The 18,826-nt window shown below is 41.7% G+C and overlaps 1 protein-coding gene across 1 annotated transcript; it reads right to left on the reverse strand.

Moving 5' to 3' along the window:
- Positions 1-7,203: 7,203 nt before the first annotated feature.
- Positions 7,204-15,653, reverse strand: LOC104539870 (tyrosine-protein phosphatase non-receptor type 14-like). The gene is made up of 4 exons (XM_010183526.1): positions 15,636-15,653; positions 14,492-14,726; positions 12,168-12,331; positions 7,204-7,677 (listed from the first exon to the last, which is right to left on the reverse strand). Exons 1-4 carry the CDS (start codon positions 15,651-15,653, stop codon positions 7,549-7,551), a joined length of 546 nt encoding a protein of 181 aa, XP_010181828.1. The 3' UTR covers positions 7,204-7,548.
- Positions 15,654-18,826: the final 3,173 nt, after the last annotated feature.

An 18,826-nucleotide genomic window follows, 5' to 3' on the forward strand; every position in this document is an offset into this window, starting at 1 on the left:
GGAAGATGAGGGTGAGGAATCCTGCACATCGTGTGAATCCTGCAGGTGGGGATGCAATCACAGTAAGGACCTAGGGCCAAGCATGTGTGTTACAGGGAAGGCTGGCACCTACCTTGCAGCTCGAAGGCTTGCACAGGATATGAACAGTGCAGCTTCAGGCTTTTTAATCCCCTTTACAAGTTGAAGTGAATTCATTGCAGAGGAGAGGTTGTATTTCCTTATAGCCGTACTTTTGCCTCCAGTGGATTACAAGTATTCTCTTAATGCATTAGCAACTACTTTTAATAGAGGAACAAGAACATTTTCTGAGGAAAAAATCCGTGACTTGGCTTTCTCTGCCCACGTATGAGACCAAAGTTTGGGTTGGTTTTTCTTTTCCATTTACATCAATGGCAGGAGATTGCTTTTAAGGATGGGGAAAGAAGAGAAGGGAGTGTGGCTGTGTACTTCTAGCACCAACGTTGAAATATATTGCGCAGTAAAACTCCATGACCGTTCCTTAGCGCTTTGACAGCTTATAAAGTACGATGAGAGAGAGAGAACGCATCACCATTAAGAGTTTCATCATACTTTCTTTCTTGTAAGCACTGCTCTGAAAATAATAAAACTGCTGGAGAACAGGGGTTTGTCAGCTCATTTTGCTGAAAGCTTTCATTGCTCTCTAGCCAGCAAATGTTGCTGGAGTACAGGAAACTGCAGCAGATCTTACAGTACCTTAACTACAGCCAAGCCGAGGATCAAAACAGGCAGCTGGTGCCCTCTTCCCAACTTTATCCTGCCAAGCACACGCTTGTCCAGGGAAGTAACACCTTCTTTTCTTTATTTAAACTCTAAAGAGCCCAGAGTATACATCAACATTAAATAATCAGATTAGCCTAGCCCCTGTGAAACTTGAATTACAGTTTCCAGAAGGTTCTTCAGAGCTCACTGTGGCCCAGGCTGTGCACAGCAGTTTAACGTGGGAAACTAACACAAGCACTAACACAAAACCATCCAGGAAAGAACACAAGCATCATTTTCCTTGAAAAAAAAAAGGTTTATTGTTTACTGTGAATATGAAGAACAGCCTTACCAAAAAAAAATCTTAGTGACTGAAGACATTCTCGTATTTGCAAAAGCATGTAAGAAACTATTTACACAAAGGCAGTGAAACAGGTAAAAAATTATTGCAGTCAATTAATGCTGAATAAAGAGAAAGGAAACAGTGCAAAAATACTGTCAAAAGTAAATCAGTTCTATACACAAGATAAAACTGAAAAGCATAAGCTTATGTACTGATATGAATAATACATTAGAATATAAAATAGCATGCATAGATTTATTTTTTTTAAAAAGGCTTTCAATAGCATAGAATAGTTCTGCCATTCAGCCCTACCAGGAGGGAGTCGGGAAAGGAAGGGCCTGTAGCTGATGTCTTGTTTCTCTACAAAATGTGTACGTACAATGAGGTGGCGAGATTCAGATCACTGCATTGCGCTAAACTGTCATGTACAGAATTACAGAAGAAATAAAACAGGAAGCATCAAAATACTGAAGTAAAACAGGACAGTAAAATCCAGTGACATAAAACTTACTTAAACATGTTATTTCATGTAACACATGTCCCACACAATTATATTTGGGAATATTACAGTCATCTGCATGTGTAAATGTTTTCCTTTGTAAAACAGCCAAAGAAAGATACTTTACTAATACGGGAAACGTTTTCTGTGTGGAGCAATCTCAATAGGATAAACATCCTATTTATAAGCATCCTATCCAGCAGTGTTTCTGGCACTAAATATTTGTTTTCTTTTAAAGACCAAGTAGCAGCAATAAAATACTTTGATTTATTTAACATACACAACAAGGAAGTTCTCATAGATGCAATGTATAATTCAGCTGTGGAACTCAGCAGCACAGGACATTGTGAAGGCCAGAGGAAGAAATGGCTTCTAAAGGAAAGGTGTTGTGATGCATGGAAGATGGATCCATCAGTAGTTATTAAACACAGGGAGCAGGGTATGGCTTTTGCCTCAGGAAGCCCCTCAAGGATGGGTTGGTGGGGGTGCTGGAGGGGCCAAGCACCCTCTCCTAGACACAGTCATTGTTCTTCCTTCAGCACCAGCTACCAGCCACTGCCCAGCACAGGCTGTGACCTCCAACCTGCCATGGAAGTGGTTTCTGGGAAGCCGCCGCCTTTTCTTCCTGCCTGCCTCAGCAGGGAGCACTGCCTCCAGGTATCTGGAGCCAAGTGGCCAAAACACCGAGGCCTTACCCAGGTAACTTGAAAGAGTGAAACCATTAAGCACGTTACTCATTTCAGGGATCAGCTCAAGTATTAGTCTTTCCCTTGCTGTTAAATAGTGCTGGGATTCTTCAGTGAAAGCTGCTATTTTACCACTGACTTCCAGTGCCTTTGGAGGGGGAAAAGTCCTGCTGTTGTAGCATGTGGGAAACACTTAAGAGAGGGTGCACATAAAACAAAGGCAACAAAAACCTCAAAAAAATGCCAGCCAAAAAAAAAAAAATGGCTGAGAAGAACTAAGGGAGTTGTAGGCTAAGACAGATACTTTAAAACCAGGCAAAATTTACATAAATACTGCTATTTTTGACCTGTGCACTAAATGTTTTGGTTCACAATGCAACAATAGTTTATCTATGGCTAAGACCTCCATTTTCTGCTGTTTGCCCAGCAGCCCAAGCAGCCAGCTGTTCCCTTCCTCAAATGCAGTCCCTGCAAGCCAAGGCTGCATGCATCTGCATGCATCACGTCCTCCTCTCTTCTCTAAAGTCCCAGGTGGCATTTGCAGTTCCCAAAGCACCAGATTGAACAAGAAAAACCTCCAGAAGGCTAAGAACAAACTGGAGCCTTTGGGGTTTTGGACTTGCCACCTTTCTCGTGATAGCATCAAAATCCATACCCACAATCCATATGACTGGACTATACATCAGCAGATTTATATGCATTTTTGTAGAAGGGTGGACAACTTACGTTTTCATGCCATGCTTTCCCTTTCAAGGTCAGTTCTGGGTATTTGCTCCTTCAGCTATCCCAATGCTCCCACTGCCTGAGCATACCGTTCACAAGCTGTTAGCGAGAGTCACAGTGGCCAATTCAGTCTTCAGCTCCTCCTGGGAGAGCAGTGGGAACTCAGCTGTTGCGAATGCTGCATGGGCAGGAGCTGTTGAATTTTCCCCATAGATTTGTGTGCCATAACCAAGTCTGAGCTTGCCCATGAGCAATTAGAGTCACTTGTGGGCTACACAGACATAGCAGGTACTGGATCAGGAAATAGTGTATTAGCTTAAATTTCACATCTCTGTTGAAGCTGAGGCATACTCATTGTTTTCCAATTTATGATTTGCAGTTTGCCTGTCTCTTTAGAAAAAAGTAACGATAAAAAAAAGAAGCTCTTGAAATTATGCAAATATTTAATAATAGTGGTAGCTGAGGCAGCTGATTTAAATAAGTGGAACAGAAACATCCTTCAGCATACTTTTTATAAAGGACCACACTAGCAATAGGTTGAGTAAGTTCTCACAGATGCGTCTCCTGCCTGCTGAAACTAGTTGAGGTTCCTCATGTAATAAAGGCCAAGAGGTGCCGATGCAGGCCTGTGGAGCAGCTGGGACAAGGAGGACCTGAGCAGCTCATGTCCACCATTCCCCAGTGCAGCCTGTGGAGGGCAGAAACCCTCACAGCACTGAGCAGCATCAGAACTCACCCATCCCTGATCAGGCATGAAATGCTCAGACCATAACTTGACCAGAAATTTGATGCCAGCAGCCTCAACACTATCATTCGTAAGAGTTCAAAAGAGAAAAAAGGGTTAAATTGCAAAATTAAGCATGGCTGGAGAGTGCACGAAAAGGGATAGATACACACTAGATTCCCAAGTCTGACTTGCCCCCTCCAAGTTCCTCTTAGAAAGAGTCAGGGAGCATAGGCTAAACGTGCCAGACTACAAGCGGGGACCTTGGAGAAGACTGCTTCGGTCACACTTTTTAAGGTGCAGCTCCGTTCATTGACCATTGATGCATCTGTGAGACTTTCGATCCAAAAGGATGAAAAAGGTCTCTTGGAACCTACCCGCTGTCGTGCTTTGATGTTTAAAAACCCGAGCCACACAACAGACAGCAACTCCAACCCATTCTCCTTTTCTATGTAAGGACTCCGCTGTTGAAGCCTGTGGCACAGAAACTAAACAGTGCTGTGGATTTAAGTCTGATGCGTTCACTCCTGCTATGACTAATGGCATTGGATGCAAAATGCATTTTCCTGTCACTCCCTAAAGGTTAGGAAATACTGCCCAAGCATGGAGGCCTGATGAAACGATAACCGGTTCAAAGTCAGAAGGTTCGGTTTTTCCCCTACAAAACTGTATCCCGTTTCAATCATAAAACATCGGCGTGCTGAGGGGTGGTTGCAAGCTGGGGTGGAATCTCTGAAGACGTGCACCAGCCCAATTCATCTCTGATATTAGCAGAGCTAGTCAAGATAAAATCTAGCAGGAAAAAATACATTGAAGTCAGATGAAAGGAAAAGTTTAAAATTACCATTCTTTGACAATGAAAGGGAAGAAGTGAGTCACGTTGGCCTCTATCTACCACACCAGCCACGTTAGGAGTTAATTGGAAATGACTGTTTACTCTTGTGGCCACTTATTTGGCTCATTAATAGGCACTGACTTAATTTGGAAAGGATTTTTGGTGCCGTTTTGTAATTAATATTTTTCCAAGACACCTATGATGCATCTTTGCATTAAAAAAACCCATTTGCTTAATTTTCTTCCTTTCAAACACAGCTCTTTTCATTCTCTTATGCAATAACTTCCCTGTGCTCACTGTAGAAACAGCAGTACACGTTTCAGCCAAGAAGAGCTGAATAATAAGACACGGGAACAGATTCCTTCTCACATGCAAGTGGAGCAATGGGACTTGACAGCTCTGAGTCCAAACTTAATTCATCATTAGGAATTTATTCAAAAAGCTATAACGAGATAACTAATTTAATACACTGTGCTTCAAGGTTTATTCCTTGGCTTGTTTCCCAGATAGAAAGCATCTCTGCGCAATTATCATGCAGATGCTGCTGAAAAGACTTTAAATGGTTGCTGCTAATTTAACAAGAGATATGTTGGCATTGGCAGAAGAAATTAGAGGAAAAGTGAAGTTGACTGGAAACTCAGCTGATCCCCAAAAGGAACACGGTCAAGATGTTACAGGTAAGTAACTCCTCACCATTTGTTGGTGGCTACAAGTCTCCACCAGAATCCTTGTCACCTCATTAGGCCCCTATTGCAGAGTACCAAATGAATGCAGTGCAATTTTAAATACATCTAAGCAGCATTCTGGTACAGAGCCTTGGAGGGAGCTCCCACTGATTGTGCGGAAAGATGGGTGTGTGGAAGTTGAGAGTACCTGTAGGCTTAGGCCTTCATACACTGACCAGGGGTTCAGAGGTAGGAATGCAAAGGAAAAGCAATGATGGGACTAAAAGATGAAATTTATCAAGGAAAGGGATACTAAGAAAGAGAATTTCACTGTGGCAGAGTAACAGCATTGCATCGTGTGCCCCCAAGAAGCTGCGAAATCTCTAGCCTTGGAGATCTGTGAAACTGGGTGTGAACCTGGGCAAGCCTATCTTCAGCTTTAGTTAGCCCTGGGGTGAGCAGGGCTGGGGCCAGAGACATCCAACGCTCCTCTCCAGCCTGGCCCATTCCCTAGGGATGTGACAGGACCAAGTTGAAGCCTGGGCTGCCCACAGAAAGGTGACAGTGTGCAGAGATGAGGAGGGAAGAGGAGTCAGAGTGAGGAGGAGAGTGACCTCAGTGCAAAAACTTTCCTTGCCATCTCTTACACCAGAAATAGCACAGTCCCCCCACAACTTGCTAAAGCTTTGTTGTTTGTTTTGAGGTTATTTTTTTTTAAAGTACAGTTACTTTCACTTCTAAATAACTGTAAGTAAATGCTACCATGCACACACTGCAAGGGAATTCATAACGTGATTTACTCCAGTGAAATAAACAGTTTGGAGAAAGTGATATGCACCAAGTCATGCAAAAGAGCTAGCCAATGCTGAGGAGAAGAGGATGAGGAAGAGCAAGGAGGACAGGTCTGACTGCTCAGATACTTACAGGACACGTGGATTTTTTTCTTAGCACTGTCATAGATTGCAGTGTTGGCCTAGGACAAGCCAGTTAGGAATCTGTGCCCTAGTTATGCAGTAGAGGAGGTTCGTTTCCCTATTTGGTTCTGATTGTAAACTTCAGCAAGGACTGTTTCTCGTTTATGTATTACTACAACATCCTCCTAATCCTAACTTGAATCCCTGAATACTACCTGTATAAAATAGTAATAACAGATAGGAGGGAGAATCCAAAGTGACCAGACAGAGAAGAGAGGTGATCCATGCAATTTAATACAGAACACACCCTAAGTGAGGTCTGCCAGTACTGAAAGGAAGATTGCTTCGTATGTTCATAAACCACAAGACAATGATGGGGGGAAAAAGCAAGGCAGGCTGTGAGCTAAGGGTCACTGTTTCATATGATCTCAGATACAAAGGAAAGACCATACTGATCATTTTGACAAAGTTCAAATGACTAGAAAGTACAACGATGACAGTGCTGAAGATGGTAGTTCAAACTTGTAACTAAGGCAACTAGAGATGCCTAACTTAAATGAGGTTCCTTTTCTACAGGAGGTGAGCCCCAAGGCAATAAAACTTTCAGTGTAATTCATGAGAAGGTGCTTGATTTGAGTTTTTTTCACCTGCACTTAGTTGAAATTCCTTTGCTGTTCAACCCACAGCCCACCAGCTACCAGAGAGACTCATTCACTGACTTCAGCCTGCTCTGGGTCACTGCACTTCACCCTGCGCTGCTTCAGTTCTTCTGAGTCCTTCAAGGACTGCAGACAGTAGCAAAGGCCTCATTTAAAAGGTCCAGTATTGCTTTTTTTCAAGGACTAATTTAAACCGTAATTCTTGTGGAATTTGACCAGTTTAGCACCCAAAACCTCTGCCCTCACAACATCCCGTGTTTGAGCCCTCTGTAATGTGTCTTGCTCAGGTCTCCCTGCTCCAGGACCGTGTTCCCTCAGCTTCCATTCGTACACAGCTGTAGCTGACATCTACCAGGTCTTGTTTTCACCATGGAAGCCACATATCTAGGTCCAAAATGTTCTTACATGAGAAAAATACTTTCTGCCAAATAGCTGTTCCTTTCAGAAGCTGTGTAGCAAAATAAAAGCCAGTAAACTGCCTTTACAAAGGATTGCTTTCCTTATGGACATGTTACAATGCAGACCAGTCATGTCAAATGTGGTTCAATTAAAAGGTCACTAGAAGTTTTACAAGTCATTAAAGTAATTCACAAGTTATTCCAAGAAAAATAAATTATATCTTGTATAAAATAATCCACGGGAGACTTTAGTAAAGAACAATCATTCCTTACTTTCAAGACAACTTCAAAAAGTGCAATATATGCACACAGTGTTGTCAAGGCAGTTCCCCTTGTTCATCAGCAAGGTTCAGCCAGATTCACAAAGCTGGGTCTGGGATGATTAAATAAGTCTGGAGTTTTGCAGAAACTGGATGAGCACTTGATAGACAAACTTGTACTGGGCTATGGTCTGGATCATAAACATTCTCTGCTCCCGCAGGTGTCTCAGCATCACAGGAACGTCCACTTTCTGTAAAGCAAAGAAAAAAACCAAACATAAGGTCGTAAGTTCATTAAATCAAACAATCATTGCCTCAACTATCAGTTCTGGCACAGGGAACTGTATTATAACATGTAATGAACTGTAACCAACTGCAGTGAAATATTACAACTTTTTTGCACCAACTTCTGAATAATTTCAAGGAGTAGAAGAGTTACTGCATATCCAATGCTTTCTCCACTAAAGCTTACAGGAATTTCTGGATTGAAGTAAATGGGCAGATGACCAAAGACTTACCTTCCAGTTGTGTATATCTGATTACCTCTCAGTGAACACATAATGAAGGGTTTCTTCTCTCTGGAGTATTTTCTGGTCCAACATACCTATTTTCAACTCAGTAGAATGTACCCAATACATTGTATTACCTCAGGTAAAAGCCTAGATATACCAGGAAGGTCTAGTACAAAACTTAAACAGACAAGACTGTGTAGCTCAGTTCAGACTCTACCCCTGAGAGCATCACCAGGCCCTGTGGCCATTTCCACACCTGTGCTGCGATCCATGGTCAAATCAAATCAGAGAGGGAGGATCTGACAGACTTTTCCAACAGCAAGCAGGCTTCAGGCTCATTACAAAGGTGTCTTAGATCAAAGTGCAGGCAAATATACCAACCCTTCCACTAAAAGAACATAACTCATTGTCACCAAAAGATCCAGAAACTCTGACACCTGACTTCCCGCAACCAAGTCTGTGCTAGTAAATAACTTCCCAGAAGAAACACGTCTGTAAAGTGAAATGAGGTCCCAGCATCCACAATACATATTTTGCAGACTTCAGGCCAGCATTGGTTTGTTGCCATCTACTGAACGTCTGGTACCAGCTGGGACACATTCAGTGTCCTCCAAGAGAGCATCTTCCAGCTTTGATTAATCCAAAAGAAATTTGCTCATGTGCCCTGAAAATGCTCTGCAACAGGAATTAAAGCACAGTGAGTGGGGTTGGATCAGGAGATTCACTGTGACAGAACATCCCTAACCCCATCGAGCACACTGGGGCACATGCACCCTGTAGTAATCCAAATGAAAACATGCATGAATTGTGTGAAACAGAGGCCCATGAAGTAAAGTGTTAGAAATTACCGCATATTTCATGAGGTGTTACTGTTGTATCTCCGGCATTTAGGGAGCAAAAAGCTCTATGATGTTATTGTGTTGTATCTGTTACAACAGGTACACAAGGAGCCATTCAGAAGTCACTGAGCAATGAAGCTCAGCCTGCCAGGCTCAAATTCAAAGAGCATGGTAATGTGACCCAAGATGAGGGATACAAATTTTCTAGAGCAGCAGTAAATACAAGCACAAAGATATGTGCTCTTTTGGAGGAAGCTCTTCAGCAGTTTGAACATATAAAACAAGAACAGTTACTCTGTGAGGCAACACAAACTGCACTTTGTAATGCTGATTTGCCACTTTTTGGCTGAGATCAGGAATATTAAAAGCTCAACACCTGGACAAATGGACAGAGAAACAAATTAAGATTGCTGCTAACCCTTGGAGGTGCAAGTGAGCATGGGGTCTGCTTCTACGCACACTGGAAATTCTTCTGAAAAGTTTAAAATAAAATCATGCCACATATCCATTTCTGTCCACATATACAAAATTCAGCATCTCCATTCTGTGTCACAACAAGTCCTAACTCGTAGACTATCACTTTCTGAAAACAAAGCTAAATATTCCACCACATACCCAAACAAGCTGTTATAAAAGGACATCTCTAGAGAGTCAACAAGCATAAAGGTTTGCGATGAGCAACGTCATATTATTTTCAGACAGGTGCAAAGGAAAACGTAAGCTCTTTCCAGTTAACTCGGAGAAAGCCTGCCCATGAACTTGGATGCTTAGGAAAGCCACGCTGTCCTTGCTGAGAGGAGTCACGCAGAATCTGATCTCACTTGAGCAACTGCAACCAAAACGCAGGCCAGCTTTGACCTGCACAGCCATGTTTGCCTCTCAGCAGCTTGGTGCTTGACAGCTCATTGATTTTTACTGGGCACACAGTGATCCATGCACCTCCTCAAAATGGATCGGGCTTTGACTTATCTCAGAAATGAAAGAAAAGCCCATCCTGCCTATTTGACCTCGCTGTTTGCAGACAACTTGGCATTTTGCTCTAGGCAAGCAGAATCTTCAAACTCACCTTCATCACAACGTACACATCACAAAGGGATACGTAATGCTTTGCTAAGTTAGCATTTGCAGAAAGAACAAACAAAAATGCTACTCATTTCTGACTCCCAAACTAAAAGATCTCCCCTATGAAAACGCACTGCAGCTGCAATCGTGAGTTAACGTCCCAATGCCAAGTCTGAACAAGAAGTTGGTAGAGCAGGATCTCAATTACTTTCTTGTTCAATGTGTCTGCAGCAGTAAGGATGTAAAGATGTGACATATTACTGGCTATGCAGCAAGTTACTGAAACTGTATCCTGCAACGAGATACACAGCTTTAGACTCAACCAGCAGTGGCCCAGAAGCCACAGTGACTGAAGCTGTACAGAATTTGATTAAACATTGCTTTTTTTACCTAAACCTGAAACCTCACACTCAAGTTCTGGTTTTAGTTCCATCACTGCTGCAGACTTTCCAAGATGGTCTGTATCAGGATTTTCAACCTTGTTCCCCTTTTCTTCTTCACCACTAAAATGTTAACATTAATATATCTAAAAGCCTAAATTATTTTATGTAATAAGTTATTTTATTTCAGAAAAGAACAACTAGTGTCACTTCAAAATAAACCAGTAAAACTGCTGCATGAAGAGGAACCCTCTCTATGCAGAATACAGTATCTGTCACAATCTGAAAATACACTGTTGATATTTTTAATCTTTAAAAAAAAAATAGGTTTTAACAAACCCAAAGTATTAACTTAGTACAATCTAGAGCAACAAAGCCCTTAAGGATAGTTATCTTTAATACTAATGATGATTTTCACCATTAATCAAGACAAAAGAATGCTTGTTTGTTCCTGGCACACCATTAGCACGCGGAGGCTATGATAAAGCTGACACAGCTACACGGATGCTCACAAATGATTTGGGGATGTCTCTTCTCACTACCCAGGCTTCCTCTGGCGTGCAGAAATCCACTGCCAGGTGCCAGTGCATAAGGAAAGAAGTCAAGTAGGCTCAAGAGTCAGAGCCGGTGCCCCACAGAGTTACTGCCCCACAGAGTTGCTGTTACTGAACAGCAATCAGCACAGGAAGGCTGCAGGATTCCCAAAGCACAGACTGTGGGTCCTTTCTGTCCAGGCCAGATCCTGTCTTCCCCTTCCTCCCCACCTACCCCAACCTCAAAGAATGGAAAAAAGTGTAAATTGTGATCTACAGGTCAACTTCACCTCTAGTAAGGCCCCAGCAGCGCTGGAGGAGGTTCCTCTCAGCTGAACTGAGCCCAGGATCTCTAGGTGATGTTGTGACTACAGAATGAGCAGCTACTGGAAGAGGGTAACAGAGCAGAGAACAAAAAATCTTACTTCTGGCATCAACTTTTTTAAAAATAGTGATGAAAGTGCAGTGGTATTTGCCTGGTTTAGGACTCACATTTTTTAATGAGCCAGAAAGCTGCACTTTCCATAGTGCCTCACACAGAAAGGCTCCAATCTATAACTCCTCTATGGTAACACAGGAAGCAGGTGAGCATTTCAGGTGTGTGCATCCAGTCTTCCCTGAATTTCAGGCCACTCATCCAGTGGATGATTAATGGGAGGGGCAGATGATATACGTCTATTTGTCACTCTTGCTGCATTCTTATCTCTACAAGAGGCTTTGGTCTTTGAGCAGTTTCTTTGGCAACAGAAATCCCCAGTTTCAATAGCTGTTGTGTTGAAACTGTGTGGCACATTGTTATTCAAGATGTGATGTTCTTCCTGGACACTTCCCCAGTGACACAGATGAAAGGCAAATTGGCTACTCTGCTGGTGCTCTTATTCTTAACTCCAAACTGTATTACTACTCTTGTAATATTGACTGCAGTTCGTAAAGTTCATATTCCCCAACGTACATATGCCTTTTTCTTAAGACACAGTTTGTTCCAGATGAGATTAGAGACAATATAAGAGAGGAGGGAACCCAAGGAGTGAATTTAGAGAGCAGAAAACTTCAGTTAAAAGAGCAAGGAAGCTGACATTATTCTCTAGCCTCTCTCAGGTAGCCCTTGTGAACATGCTGTCTCTAGACTGTTAGTTAAATATAGATGTGAATTAGACTAAATTCTTAAAGCAGAGATGAAAGTCCTCATTTTGAATGTATTAACATGATACTAATAAAAAATGTATAATATTAACTCAGCAGAAAACTACAAGGAACCTGCCATGGGAAGTCTCTTCCTCTTGCATTTAAGGCCCTTGTCTCACAAAGGTAATGGAAAGAAAGCACTTCAATGCCTTTTAATTCTAACCTCCAAAATGTAACTAGTTAGGCAAAGAACAAGCTCAGGGTTTGTCTTGAGAAAGAAGCTGACTTACTTCATTATGCTCCAAGCACCCAATCATCAGTTCTGTCAGGATGACCACTCCGGTCCTTCCTACCCCTGCGCTGCAGTGAACCACGATGGGAGGGTTGCAGTTGTTGCTGCTGTCCAACACGCTGTTGGTGTGGCGGCGCACCGACTGTATCTCCTCCAGGTAAGCTGCAAGACAACATGCAGGCAAGGTTGCAAACATTTGTATGTCTAAATGTGAAAACTAGGGAAAAGGGAATAAGGAAAAGTCATTCTTTGTCAAAGTGGCAGTAATTTATATTTTTTACAACACACGAATTACTTTGGCCAGGGTGCACTGAGCAGCACTGAATCAGGCAAGTACCAGCTAGGTATCAATTATTACTTGGGAGTCTGCTCCTTTAAATTAAATAGTTCTTTTAAAAAATTAAATTTTGTTTTCCCCTCTGTAAATCTCCAGGTCCCCTAAGCAGATGATTCTAGACGTTACTTACAGCAATTCCTGCTATTTACAGACTGGGATCAAAACAACAGCTAAGTCCCCTTGAAACCACTGCCTGTCAAAGACAATATCAGATGGGAAGCAAGCATCCATCTGCCCTGTCTCCCCCTCCCTCCTTCCTTCCAGAGTGAGACAGAATCTCACCCACTTCTCTGCTCAGGGTTTGTTTCTCAACAGCTACGCGCCCTCTGGGAGCTCAGTCTCTGTTTTTCCTGAAGCTGTTTCTAGAAAGTGCCTGAATCAAGAACGGTTGTCCTGTGTGGCTCTCCTAGTGCTCTTCAATGCATTCTACGGTCAAGCCACACAGAGAACGTTACATACTGGAAGCTCACCTGGTTAGATAAACACACCATAAAATACATCTCCGGCTCTGACCTCTAAATTGTCATTCCAGCATGGTCTAGATGTGTGACAAAGATGGTGAACCTTATCGAGAAAGACAGATCCAGATGCATAACTCTTAGACACTTAATTTTCCACCAGCCAGCACAGAAAGTGAGATCTGAGCCAAACTCTCCCGCCCTGACTCTTGGTGTCATGACACTGCAGCCTGAGCAGTCCTTTTGACACAGACAGGCTGTGGCTGGAGGCCTACCAACATCAGAAAAGCTGTGTTTTAATGCACACAGTGAAATGGGACTGCACATGGTGGCAAACAATGGAAGGGAGGAAATGGGGACAATCAGGCTCCAATTACTGCCATGCCCAACCACAGTCACAGAGGCTGGTAGGAGAAAAGAAGTATGACACAAACTAGGAATTGGGCAATAGCTTTGCCTTGAAGACAGATCCCATGGCACTCCTTTGCCAAAGCTGAAATGTCATTTTTATTTTCCAGAACTGGGAAAAGAAGGACATGTTGTTTACATCAAGCGTACACCACACAAAGGAGAGTGGATCACAAAAGCACTGTAGCTGTGTCAGTACTGAAGTGGAACTAATGGGCCTTGCTGAGAGAGGATTTAGCTGCAACAGGGCTATACTGCTGCAGCTGCAAAGCTTTTGGTAACTAAGAGGGCAGGCATCTCCAGCGCATCAGTACACCATGTCCAGACTCCTCCAGTGGTAACTTAAAGATATCTGCATCACGCTCAACTGTACTGCCAGAGATGTGGCTTTAGTTAAATAATGGTTGAATTCCTATTCCTTTATATGGTAATATACGCTACTTGGTAAGAAGCAGGAAGTTCTGTTAACACACTACAGGTGAATATAATGGCAGTACTTTCAGAAATGGATGAACCAGGACCATATTTAATTGGGAAGGTCCTTAGCATTGTCTGGGTATGGTTAGAAGAGTGGCAGGGAGTTCAGACTTACTGCACATATGCTGGAACCCTCTGCTCTTCTGCAACAAGTCCCAGTGCCTCTGGACTACCAAATGCTGGCTATAGGCAATAAGGGCCTCCTATGAAACTGGAGGAGTTGTGCCGTATTTCACTAACATCTCAACTTCTCTCATCCAGACCTCTCTAATCACATTTGTGTGCAGCCTAGTATCTCCTACACTCATTAGATAGCTGAGAAATGGCAATAACTTATACTGGTAGATGAGTCAGCAAGGGTCTCCTATTATTTAAAGTTTCCCAAGTCTTCAGCACTACTGCTGCCTCTGATTTTTCCTCCTGTTATGTCAGATCTTTCAGGACCAAAATCTGCAATTATCTTAGCTCCTACCTGTTGAATAACACTTTTTTCTCCAAATCACAGCAAAGTACAACATACTCAAGGCCTTTATATGCCCCATTTAACATCAGTCCCAGCTCTAACTAGGTGCAGTGAACTGAATCCAGTGCAAGCAACCTTTTTCTTTATGTATTTCGTCATGCAAGTTAAAGAAGTCTTACAAATAAAGCCTTGGACTTCTTCTGGACATCCATGGTCTGGCCAGTCAGTATACTGCAAATGCCACACTGTCCTCTCGTGACCAGAGAGAAGATGTTTGACCTTCAGACCAGTAGTTGCGTAGCAGCCGGAGTCTGTGCGGAACTTGGTTGTCACCTTGAACTTCCCGTAAGTGGCTGAGCTGTGCTTAGAGCCCAGTTTAGGCCAATAACGATGACTCTTACTTCTTCCTCCCTCCTTAATAAAAAAAAAACAAAATTAAAATAGCCATTAGTTCCTGCAATTGTAATTCTCTACAAACAGAGGAGCATAACATTCCGTAGATAAGCCAAGTATTCTTCTTTCAAATTATCCATTAAAACTCTCACCCATAAAATATTTCTAAGTATAAAAATGCTTGAAGAACTAACTCTTGTCTTGTGGCAAAAGCCAGCTGCTGCCTACACCACCTGGGTAGATATTCTCCTCCTGAGGAATACTCTGCTTTAACCAGAAGGCGATTCTCTTCAGCAACTTTTAAGTATCTGTTGTTGATCAGCCTTGAACTCGACAGTGACTTGATGGGCTACGGCACTCCCTGTGTTTGCTAAAAGCAACAAGGCATAAAGCTGAATGCACTCTTAGTTAGCAACGTGTGCCAGCTTTTATAACATAGCACATAGTTCTTGGATTACAATAGAAATAACTGTTTTACTTGGCATAAGAATAAAAAGATTTATTTTTTTTAATTTCCCTTTTTCTTTTTTTTTTAACATGGAAACAACAGTTTCTGGTCTCTCTTCAGCTGATAAGAGTGACGGTATGCAAAACTGGCCTTGGACAGGGTGGAAATCTGTGTCATTTTAACCAGGAGCAGCTCAGCACTCTCACATTCCAATGGAAACATCTTTGTTTGGTTTGGCCAAACTGAAGTGAAGCAGGGGGAAAGAGGCGTGGGGAGTGGGTCTGCTTGTTTCACTTTAGTACTTGCCAAACTGAGTATCAGAAAGTTACAAAGTACAGTATTACAGCAGTACAGGCATATGTTCAAACAGAGTAAGGGGAAAAAGGGTTGTTGATAGAAAAAACAGGTTGCTGGAGTGCAAAGTGATGATAAGAGGAGATTTGCTCACATCAGAAAGAACTGTATTCTGTGATTTTACGTACCTCTTCAGCTGTGACCATGGCTATAACATTCACCCCCTGTTCCCAAACCATCTGCCAGAAGTCATGGCATGTGTGTGGCAGAGGCCCTTGGGTTGCGATGTAGTGCCACTCCTCTCCACCCACAGTAACCTGGGAGGAAAAAAAATACCAACATACTGTCAGTGCCCTAATTCTCAGCTGCGTCTGTGCCAGAACTGCCCTTTAAACAAAAGAGACCACAATGAAACCTTTATTCTTTGTTCTTCCAATTTTTTTCTTTCCAAAATTTTGAACAAGAATCATCCTTTTAATAAGAGCAAATCTGACAAAACACAATCTTGGTGCTTCCAAGTCCTTTCTTGATGCCCGTAATGCTCTGAGCAAAATCTTATATAATTTTCTTGCTGTTGTATAAAAAATAAATTTTTTGAGGCCTTGTTTCTGCTGTGGCTTAAGTACAAATAAGCAGCTGAGTGACTTCAGTGGGCTTGGTGACTGACCTGTGATGAAAGAAAAACTGAGCACCAGAGGAAGTGTCTACATGCATTAAAAAGGCATCACATTGCTGCAAATTAACACACAGCAATGTCGAGAGCCTGAACGCAAATGACATTTTGCATGAGGAAAGCTAAAGGCCTCTGAGGTTTAGGATCTCCCCCAATTATTTTCCACTCAGGTAAAAAATAATTTCTTAAACAGATTCTTACTACATTGATCACTGCTGAAGATGGGGCCAAGCTGTCCCCAGAGGATGCAGTTATGCCCCCACAGTGTACCTAACACAGAGCTCAGATAGAGCTGTTGCCAGCTAGTGAGGAAATCAAAAGGGACTTTATTTGAAGTTGCTCTTACTCACTCATCTTGGATTTTTCAGTTCAGAAGCTGTAAACTACTATAAAGCAAATCCAGCACATTAAATGGCTTTCAAATGCCATGTGAAATTTAAAATTATCTAAAGCTGTAGTCATGTAAGTGTATTTCCCAATACGTAACTGGATTACCAACGACATATTACAGAAATATTTGTCTATTTGCATGACAACAATAATAAAATTATTTTTAAAGCACTAACGCACAAATTTACACACTATAAATTGTGTAGTGCCCTGAATAGACCCAACAGTACCTTGGAGTTAACCAGTATGAAACACTGCATCATTTACCTGACTAAGGCAGACCTTCACACTTCGGCAGTTAAAAAATGTGTGAAAAAAATGTGTGTAAAAAAATGTGTTTTATGACAGATTATTTGCTAAACATCACAAAAGGTTTATACACAAAAATGTTTTTCAACATTATAGGTAAAAAGCCAAACCACATCTAGAGCTACTAAATACCATTTAAAAGTGTGCTTACCAGCAAAAAGCAAAACCAGATGAAGTAATTATTTTGGAAAGTTAAAATATTTTCCCTTCTCGGGCTAAGATCTCTTAATCCCACATGTTAGCCCAGAGCCATTTCTCAGAACAGAGTTATAAGTCCCAGAGAAGATTTACAACAGAAATGCTGACACATCCATAAATAACAAGGTGCTGGCGGACAACGCTACAAGGAGCAATCAATAACTCTGACAGGTTTAAGCACATACTACATTTGAGGTACAGGTCTTTGAATACATTTGCAGAAACAGAATCAATTTATTTGTTATTCAAACAGCTGCTCATTAAGCTGAGTTACTTGGGTTTTTACACCTGTAATCAACAAAGCATCTGTAAGATAACATATTTTTGACTGCACTGAAAATGGTTTTCAACCCTGTATACCATTTTCTTATCTCATACTATGCAGCATTCTCCTCTGTGAATGATGGTTAAACGAATATAAACTGCACAGCACTAACTGGCATTTTGCACTTGCATGCTCGTCTGCAGTCATGAGTGCTAGTATAGTATTACTGACCTTTTTAAGTTAATAATGACCTGACCCAAACAGTCAGATGAAGTGATATTAAGAACTTTTTTGCTTAATCTATAAATTTAATTACAATTTGTCTCTCTGGTATAGACGACCTTAGTATCTTAACAGCAACGGTCAATAGTAAATAAGCAAAGAAATACTGTAAAACTGTGGGGCTTGCAGACTGAGCTGGAGTCCTCCAGGCATGGATCTTATCAGGATGATATAGGAGTTTTCTTTGTCTCCTGACTTCTGGTCCAAATATCCAGCCTCCTGGCACATGATATGAAAGGACCATAAATAGTCTGGAGGGAAGAGGATGCCTGGAATGTTTACTGCATTCTAATGCCCTGACTGCAGGATATTAAAAATTGAGTATTGGGCTGCAAACACACAGACGCTGTGCTACTGAAGTAAATTTCACAGATGCAATTTCACCTTCTAAGCAAAAGCACATCTGCTTGGCTTCTGTACATGCCACTATGAGCGTGAGAGGAAAATACTGGCAAAGGTCACTGTCATGCACTAAAACATTTGTGTATGTTCCCGGGTGCTCTATGAATGTCAGATGTGTTCGTGTCCAACACTGACACATTAGGTAAAATGTAGACTCAAAACTGGCCAGGAAAAATTCTTTTCTGGGTAGTATTGCTTTGTGGGCATAATTTATGTTAGGAATTGGGTTATTTTTGGCCTCCCAACAAAGTAGTAGATGAAAAATTCTGGGCTCAGAAATCCGTCATCATAGCAACGTCTGATTATGCAAACACTCAGTATCTGCTACCTACCAGGCTATGTAGAAAAACGATAACCTGCCAGGATCCTGGTTCAGAAATTGTTTTGAATCAACAGGATTTAACACTGTAAATCACAACCAAGGAGGCCAGCAAGTATCTTTAAACTTTTAAAAGGCTTTTTGCAGGATGTGTTATTTATTATTTTTTAATTATTTCTTTTTAATTTGGATTTTAACAATGAGAAAAAGCAGGCAGCCCTCTCTAACAACAAGAGAATCTATCATCTGAAGGAGAGCAGTGCTGTTACTTCTCTCACGGCAGAGTAAAAGCCAACCACGGACTTTGCAAATAGTACTGGAAACTTCAACAAAAACAAGCACCTGCAGCCAACGCAGGATAGTTCACTGATAAAACTGGCTACATTTGTAAAGAACAGAGTTAGATCATATCTTAAATTAGTTCTACACCGAATTAACAAGAAGCAATCTGAAGTATCTTGATAAAAACTTATTTTGACACACAAAAGTCTAATGCAGTATCCAATCAGAGACACAAAATCACAGAATATTAGGAGTTGGA

The sequence above is a fragment of the Mesitornis unicolor genome, unplaced genomic scaffold (assembly GCF_000695765.1).
Source record: "Mesitornis unicolor isolate BGI_N332 unplaced genomic scaffold, ASM69576v1 Scaffold54894, whole genome shotgun sequence".
In the NCBI taxonomy this organism is placed as follows: domain Eukaryota; kingdom Metazoa; phylum Chordata; class Aves; order Mesitornithiformes; family Mesitornithidae; genus Mesitornis; species Mesitornis unicolor.